Source organism: Anabrus simplex, chromosome 6 (genome assembly GCF_040414725.1).
Source record: "Anabrus simplex isolate iqAnaSimp1 chromosome 6, ASM4041472v1, whole genome shotgun sequence".
In the NCBI taxonomy this organism is placed as follows: Eukaryota; Metazoa; Arthropoda; class Insecta; order Orthoptera; family Tettigoniidae; genus Anabrus; species Anabrus simplex.
Window position 1 is genome coordinate 216,993,629 of NC_090270.1, and position 20,222 is coordinate 217,013,850.

The 20,222-nt window shown below is 42.5% G+C and overlaps 1 protein-coding gene across 1 annotated transcript in view; it reads left to right on the plus strand.

The window, feature by feature from the left end:
• The window catches only part of Hasp (Hig-anchoring scaffold protein), a 1,448,565-nt gene that overhangs the window by 947,141 nt on the left and 481,202 nt on the right, over positions 1 to 20,222 (plus strand). Inside the window, exon 4 of the mRNA XM_068228385.1 lies at positions 10,053 to 10,232. Coding sequence (XP_068084486.1) covers positions 10,053 to 10,232 — 180 coding nt within the window. The remainder of the gene's footprint in view (positions 1 to 10,052; positions 10,233 to 20,222) is intronic.

Below are 20,222 nucleotides of genomic sequence, written 5' to 3' on the forward strand. Positions count from 1 at the left end.
TTCCCTTTTTAGGCGTCTTTTACGACAGGCAGGGTATACTGCTACCCCAACGCACAGGGGAGAAATAATGGTTGATGAATGAAAGAGTCCGAGGATTATTATTATTATTATTATTATTATTATTATTATTATTATTATTATTATTATTATTATTATTATTATTATTTTAATGTTTGCTGTTGTCTTAAAGCTGATATATGTATTTTCTCCCTTTCATATAGATTTATAATAATGACGTGTGGCCTCTGGAGAGGTCTGGTGCAGGTCTTTAAGAGTTGACGCAGCATAGCTGACCTGTACGTCTCTGAGGATGAGGCCCTACCTATGATGAGGTCTAATGTTGAAGATGGCACGAACACCCAGTCCCCGAGCCATAGGAATTAAGTAATGAAAGTTTAAATCTCCGACCGTACCGGAAATCGAACCCGTGACCCCCTGGGCCCCTTGGATCAAAGGGAAGCATGCTAACCATTTATACATGCAGCCGGACGACATAAAATTAAAGTAGGTATATTTCCCGCTACTAGTTAAAAGAAACTGTCAGTTGGTAGTATTGGGGCTTAGTTCCATTATGCGGCCAGCTAATTTTATTTAGAGATATTAAAGATCAAGACAGTTAATTCACTCATTTAGTTTCAACATTTGGAGATTCATTTGGAAAAAAAAGGGGGTTTTGAGTCTGGCCGAGGTAGACAAACTTACTCTTACTAGTTTTTTTTTTTACGTCGCACCGACACAGATAGGTCTTACGGCGACGATGGGACAGGAAGGGGCTAGGAGTGGGAAGGAAGTGGCCGTGGCCTTAATTAAGGTACAGCCCCAGCATTTGCCTGGTGTGAAAATGGGAAACCACGGAAAACCATTTTTAGGGCTGCCGACAGTGGGGTTCGAAGCTACTATCTCCCGAATACTGGATACTGGCCGCACTTAAGCGACTGCAGCTATCGAGCTCGGTTTACTCTTACTAATCCTCTTCCTGGAATTCGTGAGTTTTGAGACTCATGAGTTTTGAGACGACATGAAACTGACTGGAGCAATACATGTGGGGGGTTTAGTAGTGATATGTGTTGTGTGGATGTAAAGAGGATAGTACTGGGACAAACACAAACACCCAGTCCTTGAGTCAGAGGATTAAAATCCTCGATCCAGTCGGGAATAGAATCCAGGGTCCGCTGAACCAAGGCCTCAACGCCGATCATTCATCCAAGGAGCCGGACTTGTAAGTCTTATTACATTTTATGAGTGCAGTGACTCCCGAAAGTTGTTTCCTAAAGCTACTTGTTACAGTCTGGTCAACCTTATTCTAATTTAGCTGTGGGAGTTAATCAGGCCTGACATAATGTGCAAGTACCCTCAATCGACGCTACATTACCCTCCTAGCCCAGTTATTCAGCTGGTCTGATTTAGTTACAGTCATGTACAGAAGTATTCACTCATTTTAAGTGGGAGAAAAATATTAAACATGTTTGCTGTTAGAATGAAATTGTTGAGTTTTTGATGGATGAATATTTATTGTCCACCTCTGTGGTGTAGTGGTTAGTGTGAATAGCTGCCACCCCCGGAGGCCCGGGTTCGATTCCGGCTCTACCATGAAATTTGAAAAGTGTTACGAGGGCTGGAACGGTGTCCATTCAGCCTCGGGAAGTCATTGAGTATAGGGGGGTGGGGGTTCGATTTCCACCTCAGCCATCCTCGAAGTGGTTTTCCGAGGTTTCCCAATTCTCATCCAGGTAAATGCAGGGATGGTACCTAACATAAGGTCACGGCCGCTTCCTTCCCTCTTCCTTGTCTACCTCTTCCAATATTCCATCCCCTCACAAGCAGGTGAGGGGATGGAATAGCAGGTGGTGTCGCCTGGGAGATATACTAGTCCTCCTTCCCAGTTGTAGCCCCTACCCAGAGTCTCACGCTCCAGGACACTGTCCTTGAGGCGGTAGAGTGGGGGATCGCTCGCTGTGTCGGAGGGAAAAACCAACTCTGGAGGGTAAACGGATTAAGAAAGAAAGAGTGTTTATTTATTAATGTTTTAATATACTGTATGTGAACGGATTATAAAACACTGCTAACAGAAAAGTAAACAGTTAATTAAATAAATAATTATCTGCAGTCACACCCTCCTAAACCGTTTCACGTGAGAACTTAAAATTTTACATGAAGGTTGGTTTTCTCTGTTCTAGATTTTGAATAAGGGATGTTTTAAAAACATTCTACCCCTACAACAAAACCTACATTCCTCCATTACTATTCCACGTACACGTACGAAGTCAAAATTTAGCAGGTTGGTCACTTATTTGTCACAACTACCTCTTTTAGCCTTACCCTACTAGTTATTTCTCATTTCCTTATCCATGTTTCAGATTCACTACGGATATCATCTGGGGACTGAGCGGTGAGGGAGGGGTCGGGTATATGGAAGAGTGATACGTGGAAACCTAGGGCCGAGAGCCTTGGCCGTGCGGTTGGGGTCACGTAATTGTGAGCTTGCATTCGAGAGATAGTGGGTTCCAGTCTCTCGTCGGCAGCTGGTTTTCCGTGGTTTTCCGTTTTTGCACCTTCATTAAGGCCACGGCCGCTTCCTTCCCTCTCCTAGCCCTTTCTCATCCTTCTGTCACCAAAACCTTCGATGTATTGTCGGTCGTTATTCTAATAAGAAATTGGATCAGATAGAGAAATTAGGGCACTAAAATAGTCTCATAGTATCTGATACGGAACATGAAATTATGTCTATATACTTCTTCTGACTGATTGTCAATCAACGCCAAGGTAAAACTACTGAACATAAAGAAAAGAAATTTTGGGGGTACATTTCTATTACAGTGTAGATGATTACGAAGGAAGGGTTTCAAAAGAAGTCCACCCCTAAGGGTTTGAAACTTTGGTAAAGTCATGAAAAAAATATTCATTCCTTCGTTCATCGGACAAAGTTGAAATTTCATTCTGTGATTGCTCATTATGTATTAGATATTAACCTTTTCACTCCCAAGTTTCTTTCAGCCTTCTGCATGCCCCATACCAGATTTTTCTGGACGTTTCGACAGTGGTTGTAATAGACCATGAATACTTTGTATTTACAAAGCTACTGAAAAGTCATTAAACGACAATATTAGCGATAGTTTTCTCCTAACACTTTTCCCAAAACTTGAAAGAACTTTGCGTGATAAATGTCGGCAGCATGTTTCACTGAAACTTATCTCCACTATATTCATAAAAAATCAGACTCAACATCACTGCCTAAAATTTCTAAAATACAGTCTTTCGTTATGCTTTCTTTACACTCCCGTGTACCCATCTCAGAAGACAGTTGTGAAAGAAAAACACAAAGCACATAATTATCATCAAAAAACGGTAAAGCCATGTATGAATCGTCCGTCGTCTGAACAAAGTATGTCAACAGCGTTTGACGGAACTCGGAAGTGAACAAGAGCACATTGCTCTAAATCCGAATTAACTCGTGTTTGGGACAGCGGGAGAAATGTTGACATCCGAGTTAACTCGGGCATGGGATGAAAAAGGTTAAATAAGACAAGATTAGAAAAAATCAGCACTTGAGGATTAAATGTGGGCTAATACCCGAAAATAAAAATATCCATTTTTCTGAAATTGTTTGACCTACTAATTAAAATTTCAAGTGAAATTGTAAGAGTTAAATAACAGAAGGTCTGAAAAATAACCTCACAGGGAGTTAAAGGAGGGATTAAAATGCGAAAACAACAATGTTGATGATTCCCCCGAAACCGCCTAACGTACTTACGAAGACAAAATTCCAAATGGCGGTATATATTTTAAATTCTAGGAATGAAATAGGAAATATTTTAAAACATTCCACCCCTATTGGGTTAAATGGTGTTAATTCAGTAAACGAAATTATTCATCCCTCCTAAACCGTTTCAAGTGCGAACTTAAAGTTTTACATGAAGGTTGGTTTTCTCAGCTCTAGATGTTGAATAAGAAATATTTAAAAACATTCTACTCCTATAACAAAACCTCCATTCCTCCATTACAAAATTTCGCAGGTTGGTCGCTTATACGACCTAGCTGTCGAATAATGTAGAACTTTAAATCAAATATTTCAATTCTATGGGGGTTAAAATGAAAGTTAGGTCCGAAAATAAATTATCATTCCTGCAAAACCGTTTGATATACGAACTGAAGTGTACTGTATTTTACTGGATCAACCGACATTGGAGTGTCCAAAATTCAAAATTTTGAAAGATATCTTTCAGTTTAAAACTGTAGCAAAGTACGGGTATATTGCTAGTCTTCAGATAAAACATGGCTGTAAATCTGAGGAGAGTTTTTGATCAGTGCATTCTCTCCGTGCTGACTTATGGCTGTGAAACCTAGACACTGAATGGGTTTACAAATGGTAAACTCAGAACGGTTTTACGCGAAAATAGAGGCAGAGAGCAGAAGGCATCAGATTGGTCACAGTGATTAATGGCATCCTGGAGAGAACCTTGCAATGGCTGTGTTTTGCTCACGGAAAAGAAAAGAGGTGGATGGAATTGTTACTGGAGTAGAGTCCAGGAGACCTAGAGGAAGATCTTTTTTTTTTCTTTTCTTTTTCTTTTTTTTTTTTTTTTGTTATTTTCTTTACGTCGCACCGACATAGGTCTTATGGCGACGATGAGGCAGGAAGGGGCTAGGAGTGGGAAGGAATCGGCCGTGGCATTAATTAAGGTACAGCCTCAGCATTTGCCTGGTGTGAAAATGGGAAACCATGGAAAACCATATTCAGGGCTGCCGACAGTGGGGTTCGAACCCACGATCTCCCGAATACTGGATACTGGCCGCACTTAAGCGACTGCAGCTATCCAGCTCGGTAGAGGAAGGTCACCGGACATGTATGACATACACAGGTGTACCAGAACTATACCGAAAAAAATGGGAAGCTCTTCATGTTATGTTAAAAAGGATGTTGCAATCGCATTGGCGGAGAAATGTTTCCTTTTCTAGAAAATGAGGTTACATTGTTTCTTCGGGGCGCGCTATTCAAATTGACAAACTTGGCGCATTTTCTATGCCAGAGAGCCATCCGCTGCCTGTTGCTGTGCTTCAGAGGAGGAAAGGGAAGGGAAGGGAAGGGAAGGGAAGGGAAGGGAAGGGAAGGGAAGGGAAGGGAAGTGGGAGACAGAGGTAATGATTGGTGCGAATGCACAAGTTTCGCGTAGTCGCTTCCCAGCCCCAGTGGACACTATACAGTTTGTTCTGCAAACATTGAATACTATTCGAACGCTGTAGAAAGAGAAGATGAACTTGTACAGTTTTCCAGGTCGTTCGCGACACCACACAAAGGTCACTACAACACCGTTGTGAATTGTGCATCGAAGTAGGAATTGGAATATTGAACATGTACCGTAATCAACCCATTGGGCACATTGTTTCCTTCGTTCAGTATTTCATTTTATTTACAACGTTGTGAGTGAAGGAATACACAATTGTGGAGCGGTAGCTTTGCATCTTCGAGCGTGTTGAATAATAAAGAACGTTACTGAGACCGACAGAGGAGAGGAGAAACGCTCTGGTGGATTGCTTGACTGACAAGTGTGTTCTTGTACTGTGTGTGTGCAGTTGCGGCTGTTTAATAAACGAACTGTGGATATTGCCTGTAACAGACACTCCTGTGCGAGTCGAACGAGGAAACTTGCGCACACGCGTGGAGCATTATATCTGTCTCCATCATACACCCAACTTCCCCTCCCACCGGGCGAGTTGGCCGTGCACGTAGAGGCGCGCGGCTGTGAGCTTGCATCCGGGAGATAGTAGGTTCGAATCCCACTATCGGCAGCCCTGAAGATGGTTTTCCGTGGTTTCCCATTTTCACACCAGGCAAATGCTGGGGCTGTACCTCAATTAAGGACACGGCCGCTTCCTTCCAACTCCTAGGCCTTTCCTGTCCCATCGTCGCATAAGACCTATCTGTGTCGGTGCGACGTAAAGCAACTAGCAAAAATAAAACTTCCCCTCCCTCCCCCCCTCTTCTCTGAAACACGGCAGCGGCTTGTGCTCTGGCAAAGCAAATATGGTGAGTTCGTCAATTTGAATCGCTCGCTCGGAAGTATCAAAGTAACCTGTTTTTCTCGAAAAGAAGAATTTTCTCCACCAATCCGATTGCAACATCCTTCTTAACATAACACGAAGAGCATCCCGATTTTTTGTCGGTATAGTTCTGATATACCCTGTATATTCAAAAGATCAATGAAGTTCACTGGCAGCCTATTACTGAAAACCGTTTCATCTGGAAAGAACTTGGGAAGAATTACTTACGACTTCAAGAGGACACACAATTTTGATAGAATTGGGTGATAATTACACTGATAATGATGATGATGATTATGACCATATGTAATGAGTCTTATCTAACAATTAGATTCCTGATTTGGAACAGGTTTCTTGTCAATTGTGATCTCTTGTAGTAAGTTTATGAGGTTTATGAGTATGTCTTTCCTCATTATCGAAGACCTTGCTATTTTCGTCACTTGATAAGACCACACGGGCCGCCTCTGTGGTGTAGTGGTTAGCGTGATTAGCTGCCACTCCCGGAGGCCCGGGTTCGATTCCCGGCTCTGCCACGAAATTTGAAAAGTGGTACGAGGGCTGGAACGGGGTCCACTCAGCCTCGGGAGGTCAACTGAGTAGAGGTGGGTTCGATTCCCACCTCAGCCATCCTGGAAGTGGTTTTCCGTGGTTTCCCACTTCTCCTCCAGGCGAATGCCGGGATGGTACCTAACTTAAGGCCACGGCCGCTTCCTTCCCTCTTCCTTGCCTATCCCTTCCAATCTTCCCATCACTCCACAAGGCCCCTGTTCAGCATAGCAGGTGAGGCCGCCTGGGCGAGGTACTGGTCATACTCCCCAGTTGTATCCCCAACCAAGAGTCTGAAGCTCCAGGACACTGCCCTTGAGGCGGTAGAGGTGGGATCCCTCGCTAAGTCCGAGGGAAAAACCGACCCTGGAGGGTAAACAGATGATGATGATGATAATGATAAGACCACACGACTATTTTTAACTATGTCTGCGGTTTAGCGATATGCCTTCTTCTTATAATATAATGGGATTATAATTTGTCTATTCTATGCTGCAGTTTGTTTACATCATAGGCTCACTTTGGTTGACTTCAGTTCACAAATATAACTTCAGCTACTTCGTGTGCGCGTAGTAAACAATTGTCAACTGATATGTTCTGTGCAAAAGCCTCCGTGGCTCAGACGGCAGCGCGTCGGCCTCTCTCCGCTGGATACCGTGGTTCAAATCCCGGAGGCAGGACAGGTTTTTCTCCGGGTACTCAGATTTTCCCTGTCATCTTTCATTCCAGCAACACTCTCCGTTATCATTTCATAGCATTTATCACTCATTAATAAATCACCTTGGGAGTGGCGACCCCATTGTAATAACAGCCTATACAGTATATGTTTCAATCATCACATCCCTGACCCGGTCAATGACTGGAAAACAGGTTGTAGGTTTTCATTTTCATATTCTGTGCAAGGTCATTTCCTGTGTCGTTCCTTCGCAGGCTCCTGAATACGTACGGCTAGAGGCGTGAATATTGTTCGCATTAACTTTGGTCTTTCACATCAAAGGAATATTAATTTTTACAGATGCTCAAAATGTTCTACAGAGACAGTGGACCGTAAAATGTAATCACTACATTTCTGACATTTTGCAAATGGCACACAGAGAAAAAACATCGGTATCGATATACATTTCCTTTGTCTGAAGGGACACGCTGGCATAGATCATAACGAGACAGTTGATCAACTAGCAAAGCAGCGCATCCCAGGTGGAGTTTATAACGCTATGGTGGTTCCATATACGGACTTCATACCATTACTACACAGCGAATCTCACAATGACTGGACGAATAACTGGAACATAACGCAGGAGATTAAAGGACGGCACAACGCTGTTCATCAGCGTCACATACCAACACGACCCTGGTTTGACAAATTAGGTCTTAGTAGGAGATACCTTACGCCCATCATACACATCCGTCTCGGTCATGGCTGTTACTCAGATAATCTTCATCGAATTAGAGTAATGGATTCTCCTATGTGCGACAAGGACCAAGAGCAAATTGCCCATTTTAACCACATCATTCTCGGTTGCAGAACATATCGACAGGCAAAAATGTTTTCTCGAAAAGAAGAATTTTCTCCACCAATCCGATTGCAACATCTTTATCTTTATCTTTATTCCTACCAGTTTAACATTTTATTAAGGAGATCTGATAGCATTTATCTAGGAATGGAAGTGCTTTGCATGATGTGCACCGTAACGTCCCTTCCTCACTGGAGCCCTGCGGAATAGTATAACCTTTCGATTTCCTGAAGCGATATAATAGGATGCGACATCTGACAGTCCTCGCCCATTCAATGTATCAACTCTGTACCTGAGAGCCGAAACAAGAGCCATATAAACGCAAGTCCATCGTCATTTTATTTTTATGGCAATAAAGTAATAATTGGCCATTTTAAGTGTAAATTATATTCATGAATGTGTTCAGTGATTTACACAAAATATGTTAAGAACAACGATGAGCATTTATTGCCTAAATCATATTGCGCCAAAAATGCTCTACAAATGACGTTTTTCCTCTCTCCTGTAAAATGACTAAAATGTGACTTATGTTGGTTTGGTTCTCACGTACAGAGCTAGTAACGGACCTTGTTAGAGCCTCTATTAGATGGCATTCTGCACTAATAATTATCAACGATTTTGGATTATTCTAAAAGCTTAGCGTTGTATTTGTAGATAAATTTGAAACAAAATTGCCTTATTTTGTGATAAGCTCAAAATTACTGCGAAACTCGCCGAAGATAATGGACTCGAAACTTTGTTTCAAGGGTACAGTTAAAACTTGTAGATAATTTGTTTTAAGTTAGCTTCCTATAGGACGTAGATGATATTAACAATATTTCAAGGTAGGTCGCTATATGGGTCATTGATAGTTCGCTTGTGGGTGGGAAAATATCAGCGAATGTTAATTTGATCTACTAACTATTACCTGTACGATGCTAGGTTTTCGCAGTCGTGGTCTCATGGAGTAAATATCGAATGAAATTAATGCACAGAAGAGTCCGGCCCCGCGGTGTGGGGGGCAATGCGTCCGCCTGTCACACGGCGGCCCCGGGTTCGATTCCCGGCTGGGTCAGCGGTTTTAATTGTAATGATTAATTTCCCTGGACTGAGGACTGGGTGCTTGTGTCGTCCTTAACATTATTTTCTTCACATTCAACACATTACACTTCCGCCATAAAAAAGAAAAAAGAAAGTACAGAAGAAAATGAGGACGTCTATATTAAGATTTTGAGAAAAAAGACATTGATATAACAGGCTCATTTATCTTACAAACGAGGCTATCGGCGCAATAGTGGCTTATCCCATATTTTTAGATGAAGCTCTATATCGGCCTATAATATCCCTCTATGGCACCGGAATACGGGCAACAGACATATTTTAAAAAATGTCATATACAGTCAATTTATCTCATAGTTGTCCGGCTTTTGAACCACATTTTTATTCAACGATACGTGACAACCAATTTATACGATGACGTATTTTGTTTTTAGAATATACCAAGCTCGATAGCTACAGTCGCTTAAGTGCGGCCAGTATCCAGTATTCGGGAGATAGTAGGTTCGAACCCCACTGTCGGCAGCCGTGAAAATGGTTTTCCGTGGTTTCCCATTTTCACACCAGATAAATGCTGGGGCTGTACCTTAATTAAGGCCACGGCCGCTTCCTTCCCACTCCTAGCCGTTTCCTGTCCCGTCGTCTCCATAAGACCTATCTGTGTCGGTGCGACGTAAAGCAACTATCAAAAAAAAAAGTTTCACAATAAGCTAATATGTTGATATGACCACGTCAGCAGCCTAGACCTCTTAAGTTCAATTTTCCGGACTGTCATCAGTCTGAAAAGCAACTGTCTTAGAGAACGTGGATTAAAAATTAATAAATACTTCATTATTTTTAACGCCGTTAGAAATACTTAAAGCTACTTATACTTAATGCATTTCCACACAGGACTCAATGATCGTATGTTTGTTTCAGAACGCGAGTGTCCGGAGCTGTCGCATCCGGACTTGGGGGCAGTCACCATGACTGGACGTCTGTTTGGAGATCGAGCTTCCTACACATGCGCCAGTGGCTTCCACGTGGTCGGACTCCAAGAGCGTACTTGCCAAGCTGACGGTTCATGGTCGGGAAATGCACCAGCGTGCAAGCAGAACAGTGAGTACCTACAGTTTTACTGTCTTGGTTCGGTCTGAAAGGTTTCTATTTGCCATTCATTACGTACATACATGTAAACTTATAAAAGATGTTCAATTGCCTGTAGAGTATACTAACTATGCGCTTCCAAATTCACGAAAGTATTAGGATGGCTAGGTCTAGGATACTCTCTGCCCAGTCAACAGATCGAGGCATCTCTCTACTAAAATGGGTTATAAGGACCAACAAGCCTAATACTCGTCATAAATTCAGAGGCCCTTGGCTCACTTATAACCCGTGACCACTCATTCGGCCTATTCCAAATTAAATTCACCAACATTAATTAATAGAAATTGACTCTGAAAAAGCCCGTTTGTTAAGAAGAAATGCTTTTCCTCCCACTTCCCTTTAAACTGAAAACAATAAATTCGGCGAAGAGGGGATTTCATCTCTGATTGTTTTATCTCCCGCCAGTGCAAGTAACAGTGATTTTCCGTCATCGATACTCCATGGGAACAGGTGAGTAGAGGATAGTTTTCACTCTGGGGCTCACAACCACTTGTCCCCAAGAAGAAAAAAATTGCAGAATTAACCCGTTTTAATACCTCTGTTCAGATTATTTGTATTTTCGGAGTGTGATATCTTAGCGGACAAAGAAACATTTATTCACTTCTCCTCAGTATCGGAATTTCTAACATGAACTTTCTATCCCCCCTGCCACACTGAGCGTACAGTAGGGTGAGGGAGTAAGGCAAAACTTGCCCGCCGAAAGCGCAGCGCCCGTGGTAGAAATACCTGTGCAGGCGGGCGCACGTCTCTAGCACTCGGTCAGTTTGCACTTCCCCACGGTGCTGACTCAGGATTGTGCATGCCTATTGATGACAGGCTCCAGTTACCTGTTTTGGACTACAGGTAATGGCTGAAACATACTGTGCCCTACAGGACCCTATGGTTCCGGCCAGGCGAATGCCGGTCTCGAACCCAGAGTACAGTAGTGAAAGGACTCCCACAAACGTGAGCTTGTGCACATAGTCTTATCTGAACACATATCCACGCTCGGCCGCACAGTCGCGCACATCTCAGGGATAACAAGGGTGAACAAAGGGCAAAATGAAGATAAAACAATAGGATATGTGACTAATCAGGTAAGAATCCGCTAAAATAAAATGAAAAAAATATCTAACAGAAAACATCGCTGCATTCAAAGTTTTACAATCAGGGATTTATTACATAAAAATATACTATTTACAAATATAAGAGCTTTCAAATGTGACTGGGGTAAAGATAATGTTGAGCCGATGACAACCAGTTCACTGCCTTCACGAAATAGCTCTGCTGTAACAAGCATGTTACAATTGTGTAAGTAATGAAATCTAGAAAAATGGATATCTGCTGAAATACACATCTAACAGTAATTTCCATAAAATTTACTATGCCTCGTACCATCGAACCCCGGTGCAAAACAATATAAACACATAATGTACAGTGCCCTGACCCGGTCTCGAACCCTGGTCCCATGAAAAGCAAGGCGTTGAATATTCATATACAAACAATATAAAAAGGAACACAACCAACTTGTCCAAGGGGTCAATGTCAAACAGGCAAGTGTTAAAATAAAGCAGAACAAACAGAACTAAAATCTCTCCCTGCGTTCAAAACATCAAGGTCGTCTTCTCCCCTCTACACCCTCGACAAGCTGCAGACAGCAATATAACCGAGTTCCAAGACTGTGACGTCAGGCACAATAACCCTCACCAGCAATGCACTCGACCGGCTGCAGTTCACACAATTTATGAGCTCAGCTGACTGACTAGTAGCTAAGTGCTAAGAAACCTCGCCTTTCAAAGTACCTCACATAATCTGGCTGCTAAAAGCGCTCTTTTAAATACACACGGGCTACACGCCCTCATCTCAATATCACCAGCAATACAACAAAACTTATTTCCGCCTCCCATGGGCTCATCCTTGATAATACAAAGGCACAATTCAGTACGCTATAGTCACATAGCCATAATAAGGCATATCAAATGCATCCAATACACTCAAACTGTGCTGGGCTCTCTCATATCAATTCATACAGTCAGCTACATGCATAATGCCCTCATCTCAAACATACGGACTCGCTCGCCCTGTCAGTAAAGCTAGGTGAGTTACGGGGTAAATCCTGATCTCAAATATACAACCTACGTCTGCAGAGACAAATGCCTAAACGCTACACGATAAACAGTGCCTGCCTGTCAGACTAACCTACCATGACCAAGGGAGTTCGACCTGACCCAAGAAGATTACACGTACACTAATCTAATACTATCGAAATGAAATATAATCACACCAACAAGGAATCTACAAACTATCATCTACCCTAATGTACGGGGTTCGAGCTTGAGGCCTAGCTCTTTATTACCAAGAATTTTCCTACCATAAACTAACCTGTTGTCTGACGGCCCCCCTGTTCCTATCTAAATTTAAATGACATGCTTGAAACAGAATTGGAAAGCTCTGACCTTATGTGATTGATGACATGACGGAGCGGCCCTTCCTGTGGACCACTGAATTTACCACATCATGACAAACTGCGACGCTTGCAGCAGATGCTGGTGAACAATTGGAGACATTCTATCTTGCGTGAATCCTTCGTACAGCTCCTTAGATGGTTGGAAGATGTCCCCTTCGACGTCGCGTTGATCAGGTACGCCCAACGTTCCTGGATCGATTCCCGATGTCATGACGGCTTCAGCTCCCGTTGTGGCTTCCTCGCAATGATGATGTAGAAGCTCGTTCTGGCTTGATGCAGGGGTAACTGAAAACAAATTTACTTATTACAGACTGTCCAGACTCGATGCCTGTTTCCACCAATATCGTGCCTCACACGTTACATTGATCAAGTCTTGTTCTGAATTTTAAACCTGGTACACTATAGTTTCTTCATCACTATTAGTAACACTGTTATTATTCTTTCACTCGGACAACATGTCGTGGTATCAGAACTACCCTGAGCCTACCTTTATTCTAGCATTACGTTAGTTACAACTTGACCTCACAGAAATATGAAGCTACTAGTTCATCAGTCTATTATAGGCAGTACCTCATCTCACCATAGCATATCAACACAGGTAATATCAAGAATTTAGCTGAATATGCAAGTTGATTACTTACTTCCTCGCAGATTCAGTAGTACTAGTTGTATGTGCAGCTCGAAGATAAAACGTTGTTCGCGGTGCCGACTCGCAGCATGACGACTTCGTTCAAGCAGCCTTACGGTCAGAGAATGAGGCTGACGTGCCAGGCGGCCTTGCATTTATAATCAGGTTGGCGTAGCCACGCCGCTTGATCGCGTGCAGGATACGCGCGCCCGCGACTCGAAGTTTTCCCGCACAAAGCACGTCAAGTACCCTACTTAACGAATGCATTTATGATTACAGCCATATTGCATATCAAAATTAAGCATAAATTATGCAGGTTGCAATTCTTGTATCAGATCCAATGCATCTCTTTCGTAACCAAAGATATTAATTTAATTCCTTCTTCCCTCCGAAGGTTAGTTTTGCCGGGATCCGGGAAGCGTCCCTTCATTAAGAAGCTTGACGTGGGACATAACTCCCTTTAATGAGGTTCTGGAGATTTTCATAATGACGCTCTAGCTCTCTTCCCACGAGAAAGCTTCTTCTGGAATCTTTTATGAAATAAACTATAAGACAATGACTTCCTGGATGGTCTTATGTAATCCCAATATCTAATACTAGAATCTATACTATTGGTCCATGAACTGAATGGTTCAATACATCTGCATAAGGAATGTTACAGTGTGTGTTTGTATTTGTGTATCGACACGGTTGCTTGACCCTATTTTTTAATGCTATAAACATTTCTTGCCAGCCCCGTGGTGTAGGGGCAGCGTTCCTGCCTCTCGCTCGGAGGCCCCGGGTTCGTTTCCCCGCCAGGCCAGGGATTTTTCTCTCGACCTGAGGGCTGGTTCGAAGTCCACTCAGCCTACGTGATTAGAATTGACGAGCTATCTGACAGTGAGATGGTGGTCCCGGTCTCGAAAGCCCAGAATAACGGCCGAGAGGATGCGTCGTGCTGACCACACGGCCCCTCGTAATCTGCAGGCCTTCGGGCTGAGCAGCGGCATCTGGGCAGGCCTACGCCCTTTCAAGGGCGTTAAGTGCCGTGGGGTTTGGGGGTTTTGGAAAATATTTCTTACCAGACAAAGTAGGGGGTCCCCATACTACGAAAAACGTAAAATTAACCAATTCCTCAATTTTACCTCAAGTTGAAGGGCTAAAGGACCCAGAAAGATTTCAAATTGTGAGTTTTGGACAGCTCTATCAAAATTTAAAAAATTCTAAAATCACTTCCGGCCTAAATGCAGTACCAGAAATACAACCTAAAATCGCTTGTTTCTGTACTCGTTTTTTAAATTCAAATCCTAGACAAATTAAGTTATTTGCATATTTTTTCTGTAATGTGCTTCTTGGTTCAATACCCTCAGCGTTTCTTGATTTTTTGAAAAATGTCCACACCGAATGCAGTTATAAGGGCTTAAGTGAAACTCTTCATTGACTCATACTAGCGCTCATAATGGTGCTTAAGTGAAACTACGGCCAATTTGATGCGTCGCTCTAGCTAGGGAGCGCAGCGAGGGATCCAGTCGGCCGTGGTGAAACAATGCATTGAGTCACATTAGCGCTCGTAGTGGTAGAAAAAGGCACACTGCTAATCTGATCGACCGGAAGAAAAGCATTGTAACTTTACGGAATAAATAAAGGATATATTCTCATACTTTATTATATTTTATTTACCTAAAATTCGTAGCTCATATCCGTAGGATGTTTTTAACATTGAGTTGCTTGCCTGAAGGGCTAGAACTGCGGATTTTTTCTTTCGTTTAAGTTTATAAAAACCTGACGTTTTGCTACAGAAGCGATATATTAGCGGCATGTTATTTTGGCATTATTCTGCTTCATAGAAGAGTTGAGCATATTAAGCCCCCCAAAATAAATATCATTTATTTTGTACTTCATTATTTATGGTAGCCTTTAAAGTACAGAACACGGTGATTATAAAGCATGCCGTTGTTTCCAGCATTTTATGCCAACGTCTTGTTGAACACATTTAATTATCTATGTCCTTATATGAAAGAAAATATACATGTATTGTACGGAGTACCGTAGTTACGAACGTGCAATGTACATGCAAGCACAGAAATGGTGTACCGGCGTAAACAATCAACACCGCCCCACTCCAGTACAGAAAAGGAGAAGAGGGAGTGAAGGGGGTAGTGTCGAAGCCCACTCCAGTACCGAAAAGGAGGGGAGGGAGTGAACGGGTAGTGCTGAAGGCACAGTGCGTGTACTGCTATACATCCACCACTGTGCCCGTTTCAATCGCAGCAGTCTTGTAGCGGGCTGTCTACCTGCAGCAATGCGTTGAGCGTGGAGGTGGGGGTATACCATGCTTTCTTTATACCGGGACACCATTTCTGTGCTGGCGTGTACAAGCCTCCAGACCTGCGCTGTCTGATAACAGCGCTCGTAACTGCTGTTTATCGTGCTCACAGAGTTGTCAGTCAGCTCTTAACCTAGGGTAAGGTTATACTTCTATGTTTATGGGTTTCCTGATACGTGGTCTGGGATAAGGTGAGATGAAATTATATGGCATGATTTTACAGATGGATCCCCTTTTCGACGCCAACATCGCTTGAGGAGCTAATGAAGATAAACTGAATGATGGTGAATACAATAGGGTAAGAAGGTGGAAGGAATCGGCTGTGGAACTGTCTCGGTATTTACCTGGAAGTAAAAATTGGAAACCATATAAAACCATTCTCAGGACAGCCTTTTTTGGGGGGTCGAATCCATTCGTCTCCGGAATGCAGAGCTTGGCTCGATAGACGTAGCGCGTTAACACGCTCAGCTGTTGCGCTCGGTAGAATTTACCGTGCATACTTGTGATTAAAAATATACCGTATGTTTAATAACTGAAATAACATTGATGAGACATCCGTAACATAAAAAAGGTATTTAATGAACATTCACAAGAAAATATTTGACATTTCATAAGAAAGTAGGCCTTTTATTTATAATAAGTAATTAATAAATTTTAATAATAATGTTATTGCTTTACGTCCCACAGACTACTTTTACGGTTTTCGGAAACACCGATGTGTCGGAATTTAGTCCCGCAGGACTTCTCTTACGTACCATTAAATCTACCAATACGAGGCTGATGCATTTGAGCACCTTCAAATACCCCGACTGAGCCAGGATCGAACCTGCCAAGTTGGGGTCAGAAGGCCAGCGCCTCAACCGTCTGAGCCACTCAGCCCGTCTAGTAGGTCTATTAACAAGTATTGTAAATGGCTTTCAATAACCACAGATAAATAAGATTTTGCTTTCATCCGGAGTTATGTGTTAGAAAACTAAAGTAGGTACAGCAGATCAAGAAACAGACCCTGTAAAGAGCCTGGGAAAGAGCCTGGTTTTGGAAGGTATGGAGTTTTATTAATATATTTGACTGGTTTGAAAATTGGAAGCCACGGAAAACTATCTTTATGGCTACCAACGTTGTGGTTTGGACTCCCTTCTTCTTCCTGGTCCTTTCCCCAACTGCCTTGCGTAGGAACTATGTGTGTATTAAGCCCAGTTTTACGACCAGGTGCCTTTCATGACGCAGCCCTACGTGGAGTGATGTATTGACTGTTGCGTGTTCTGTCATTGTTTATAGTGTGGAGTGTCGTTTGTAGATGAAGATGTGTGTTAAGACGAACATGAACATCCAGCCTCGAGTTCGAGGAATTAACTAAATGCAGTTAAAATCCCCAGCGCGGTCGTAAATCGAACCGTGGGGCAGTACGTTAACCATGCCACCAAGAATCATCAAATTGATCATTATTTTCCAGTTTCAGCCGGGTTGGGGCATTCATCGTATTTCTCAACCATCCTCTCCCTTTCCACTATTCTTCTTCTGAAATTCTGTTTCATACCAGGCTCTTTCTTCTTATAATCGGTCTTGATTAAGTCTATCCATCTTGCTCTACACCTCCCTCTTGCTCTCTGTCCTCCATCATCTATTTCAGTATCCTTCCCTTCTCCATTTTCTTTACATGTCCAATTAATCTTAGTCTATTCTCAATTCTGTCATTCAATGCTTTTACTCCAGTTTCCTTCCTGTCACCTTAATTTCTCGCTCTCTGTATCTTTCCTTGTCTTTCCTGTCACACACATCGAGCGAGTGCACTGTTTGAGTCACGTAGCTGTCAGCTTCCATTTGGAAGATAGTGAGTTCGAACCCCACTGGCCGTAGCCCTGAAAATTGTTTTCCGTAGTTTTACATTTTGACACCAGAATTTGTTTTACGTCGCACTGACACAGATAGGTCTTATGGCGACGATAGGATAGGAAAGGCCTAGGAGTGGGAAGGAAGCGGCCGTGGCCTTAATTAGGGTACAACCTGGTGTGAAAATGGGAAACCACGGAAAACCATGTTCAGGACTGCCGACAGTGGGGTTCGAACCCACTATCTCCCGGATGCAAGCTCACAGCTGCACGCCCCTAACCGCACGGCCAACTCGCCCGGTAACAGCAGGCTTAGTGTATACTCTTACGTCTAATAAGTCCATAAAGCATCATTTTATCGCTTTTTACATCCTCTTCCATATTATTCCGCGTGAGGCTCTCTTAGCTTTCCTTCTTTTATTCACGTATCGGATTTTCTTTACGTCTCCTTCTACCTACTTGATAATTTATTTCGCTTTATTCTTCTTTTTGTCTCTTCCATTGTTGCCATGCTTTCTTCTTTTCTCCAACTGCTTCCTTCATATTCTTATTCCACCATGGTGTCCCTTTTTCTTTCGCTCTTGCATACGTTTTACCACAGATGTTCTCTGCACGACTTACAAATGGCCTTTTAAACGTAAGTCCATCCCTCTTTCATACTCCCCAATTTTGTCCGGAATTTCATGTTTCAGGATCTGCTGGAAATGCTCCTGTACTTTTTTTTTAATTTCCATATCTTTATTTTCTTCTCTCTTGTCTTCTTTATTTCTTTCATTTTTTAACTTTCATCCGTCTGTCAGTACTCGATATTCTCCATCAAAAGCTTATCCTGTAAGAGCCTTTATCTCCGAAAACTGTCTACGAAATTCTCGACCAAAAATTAATTACACTACCCAGCATTTTTTAATTTATTTTTTGCAGCAAATAGATGATCTTAAGTAATTGTGGGTCACTGAATTCAAATCCATTGTCAATTTCAATGTATTACGTCACGTTTTATCGCAATACCTACAGTAAAATAAGAGATGTATTGCATATAATAATAAAAAATTGCTGAAAGTATTAAGTTATGTTTGGAATTATTTACAGAGAAAAATAATGATATTTTGTAAACAGTCCAGTATTTCACTATTTTTTAAAATTCTTTTGGTGAGTGCGCGCCAAATAAACAGAAGTTTCATCGATATAAGTGCCAGGGCCGGTGCTCGAAACATTAACTCTTGGTTCATGTAGATGTTGATATACAGGCGTGATTTCTACTCTGGCAACGATGTGTGAGCAAAGAATTCACGAAGAAGACAATGTACGAGGGCTTTTTTTTTTTTTTTTTTTTTCAACCTACGATCGGTCGAGACAGTAGACTTTCAGAAAGAGAGAACTGTTCGATTGAGAACTGACGACCATCTGGTACATGTTAGCGCGACCAGTGCCGCCTGATGTAATTACGGTGCTGTACACATGAGTGTGATAACTCTTGTCAACCACAGGTGTCCTTGCCGACGAGATGAGGAGACTTGTCAAGTGGCCGTGAGCGGCGCGTGTCGCGGGACCTAATTACCACTGATCGTCTCGTCAGGACGCAGTGTCTGTTACTCTGTTCAGACAATCGATATACTGAAATACATGGTTCCAAATTCTTCAACGTGGTATGTGTTATATTATAAGTATCGAGCGAGTTGGCCGTACGGTTAGGGTCACGCAGCTTGCATTCGGAAGATAGTGCGTTCGAACCCCACTGTCGGCAGCCCTGAGGATGGTTTCCGATTCCATCGTCACCATAAGTCCTATCTATATAAACATGTAATATCTTAAAAACATTTAAGCTCTTTAGGCCATTTCAATAGTTAAATTACCGAGCTCGATAGCTGCAGTCGCTTAAGTGAGGCCAGTATCCAGTATTCGAGAGATAGTAGGTTCGAACCCCACTGTCGGCAGCCCTGAAGATGGTTTTCCGTGTTTTCCCATTTTCACACCAGGCTGTACCTTAATTAAGGCCACGGCCGCTTCCTTCCCAGTCCTAGCCCTTTCCTGTCCCATCGTCGCAATAAGACATATGTGTCGGTGCGACGTAAAGCCAATAGCAAAAAAAAAAGTTAAATCGCCAGCGTTTTGCTGCAGTGTAGCAGTTGGATCATCAGTTGGATTCCTACACCTTAATACCAATATAAATGGTCCGTTATTGGACATTATAAATTTTCCAGCTAATGAGTTAGCTCATGAGTTTACTCATTCGGAACAATTATTTCAGGTTCCGCATGGGAATCAACATCTATATCTCCCACACCTTTCCAAGACGCTGGCGGCTAGTGTGCCGTTGAGACATCATTGTCAGCCTTGTATGCAGTGACGGTGCACTAGGGGAGGCATGTGCCTCCATTGTATAAACGCCTGCCTTTGGCCTTACTGCAAAGCTGCAGAGTGGTTGGAACTCAGGGTTAGATGACCATACTCAGCTGCTTGCTTACTGCTGAGAATTTTAAAATCTAGTGCTGCCTCATATTTGCCCAAATCCATTGTTCAGATGGTCAAGTGCATGATCGGGACGATACAGTGCGTTTAGAACTAACATCCTTCAGGTTCCACAGCATCGTACGGTAAAGTGCAATAAGTCGTTTGTTGTCACTGCCTCTCAATTATACAATGACCTTAAACTATATGAAATACAGCAAAATAATGTCAAAACTTAGAAAAAATGCCTTAAACCCACTTATTAAGCCATGTAAGTGAATTTTCA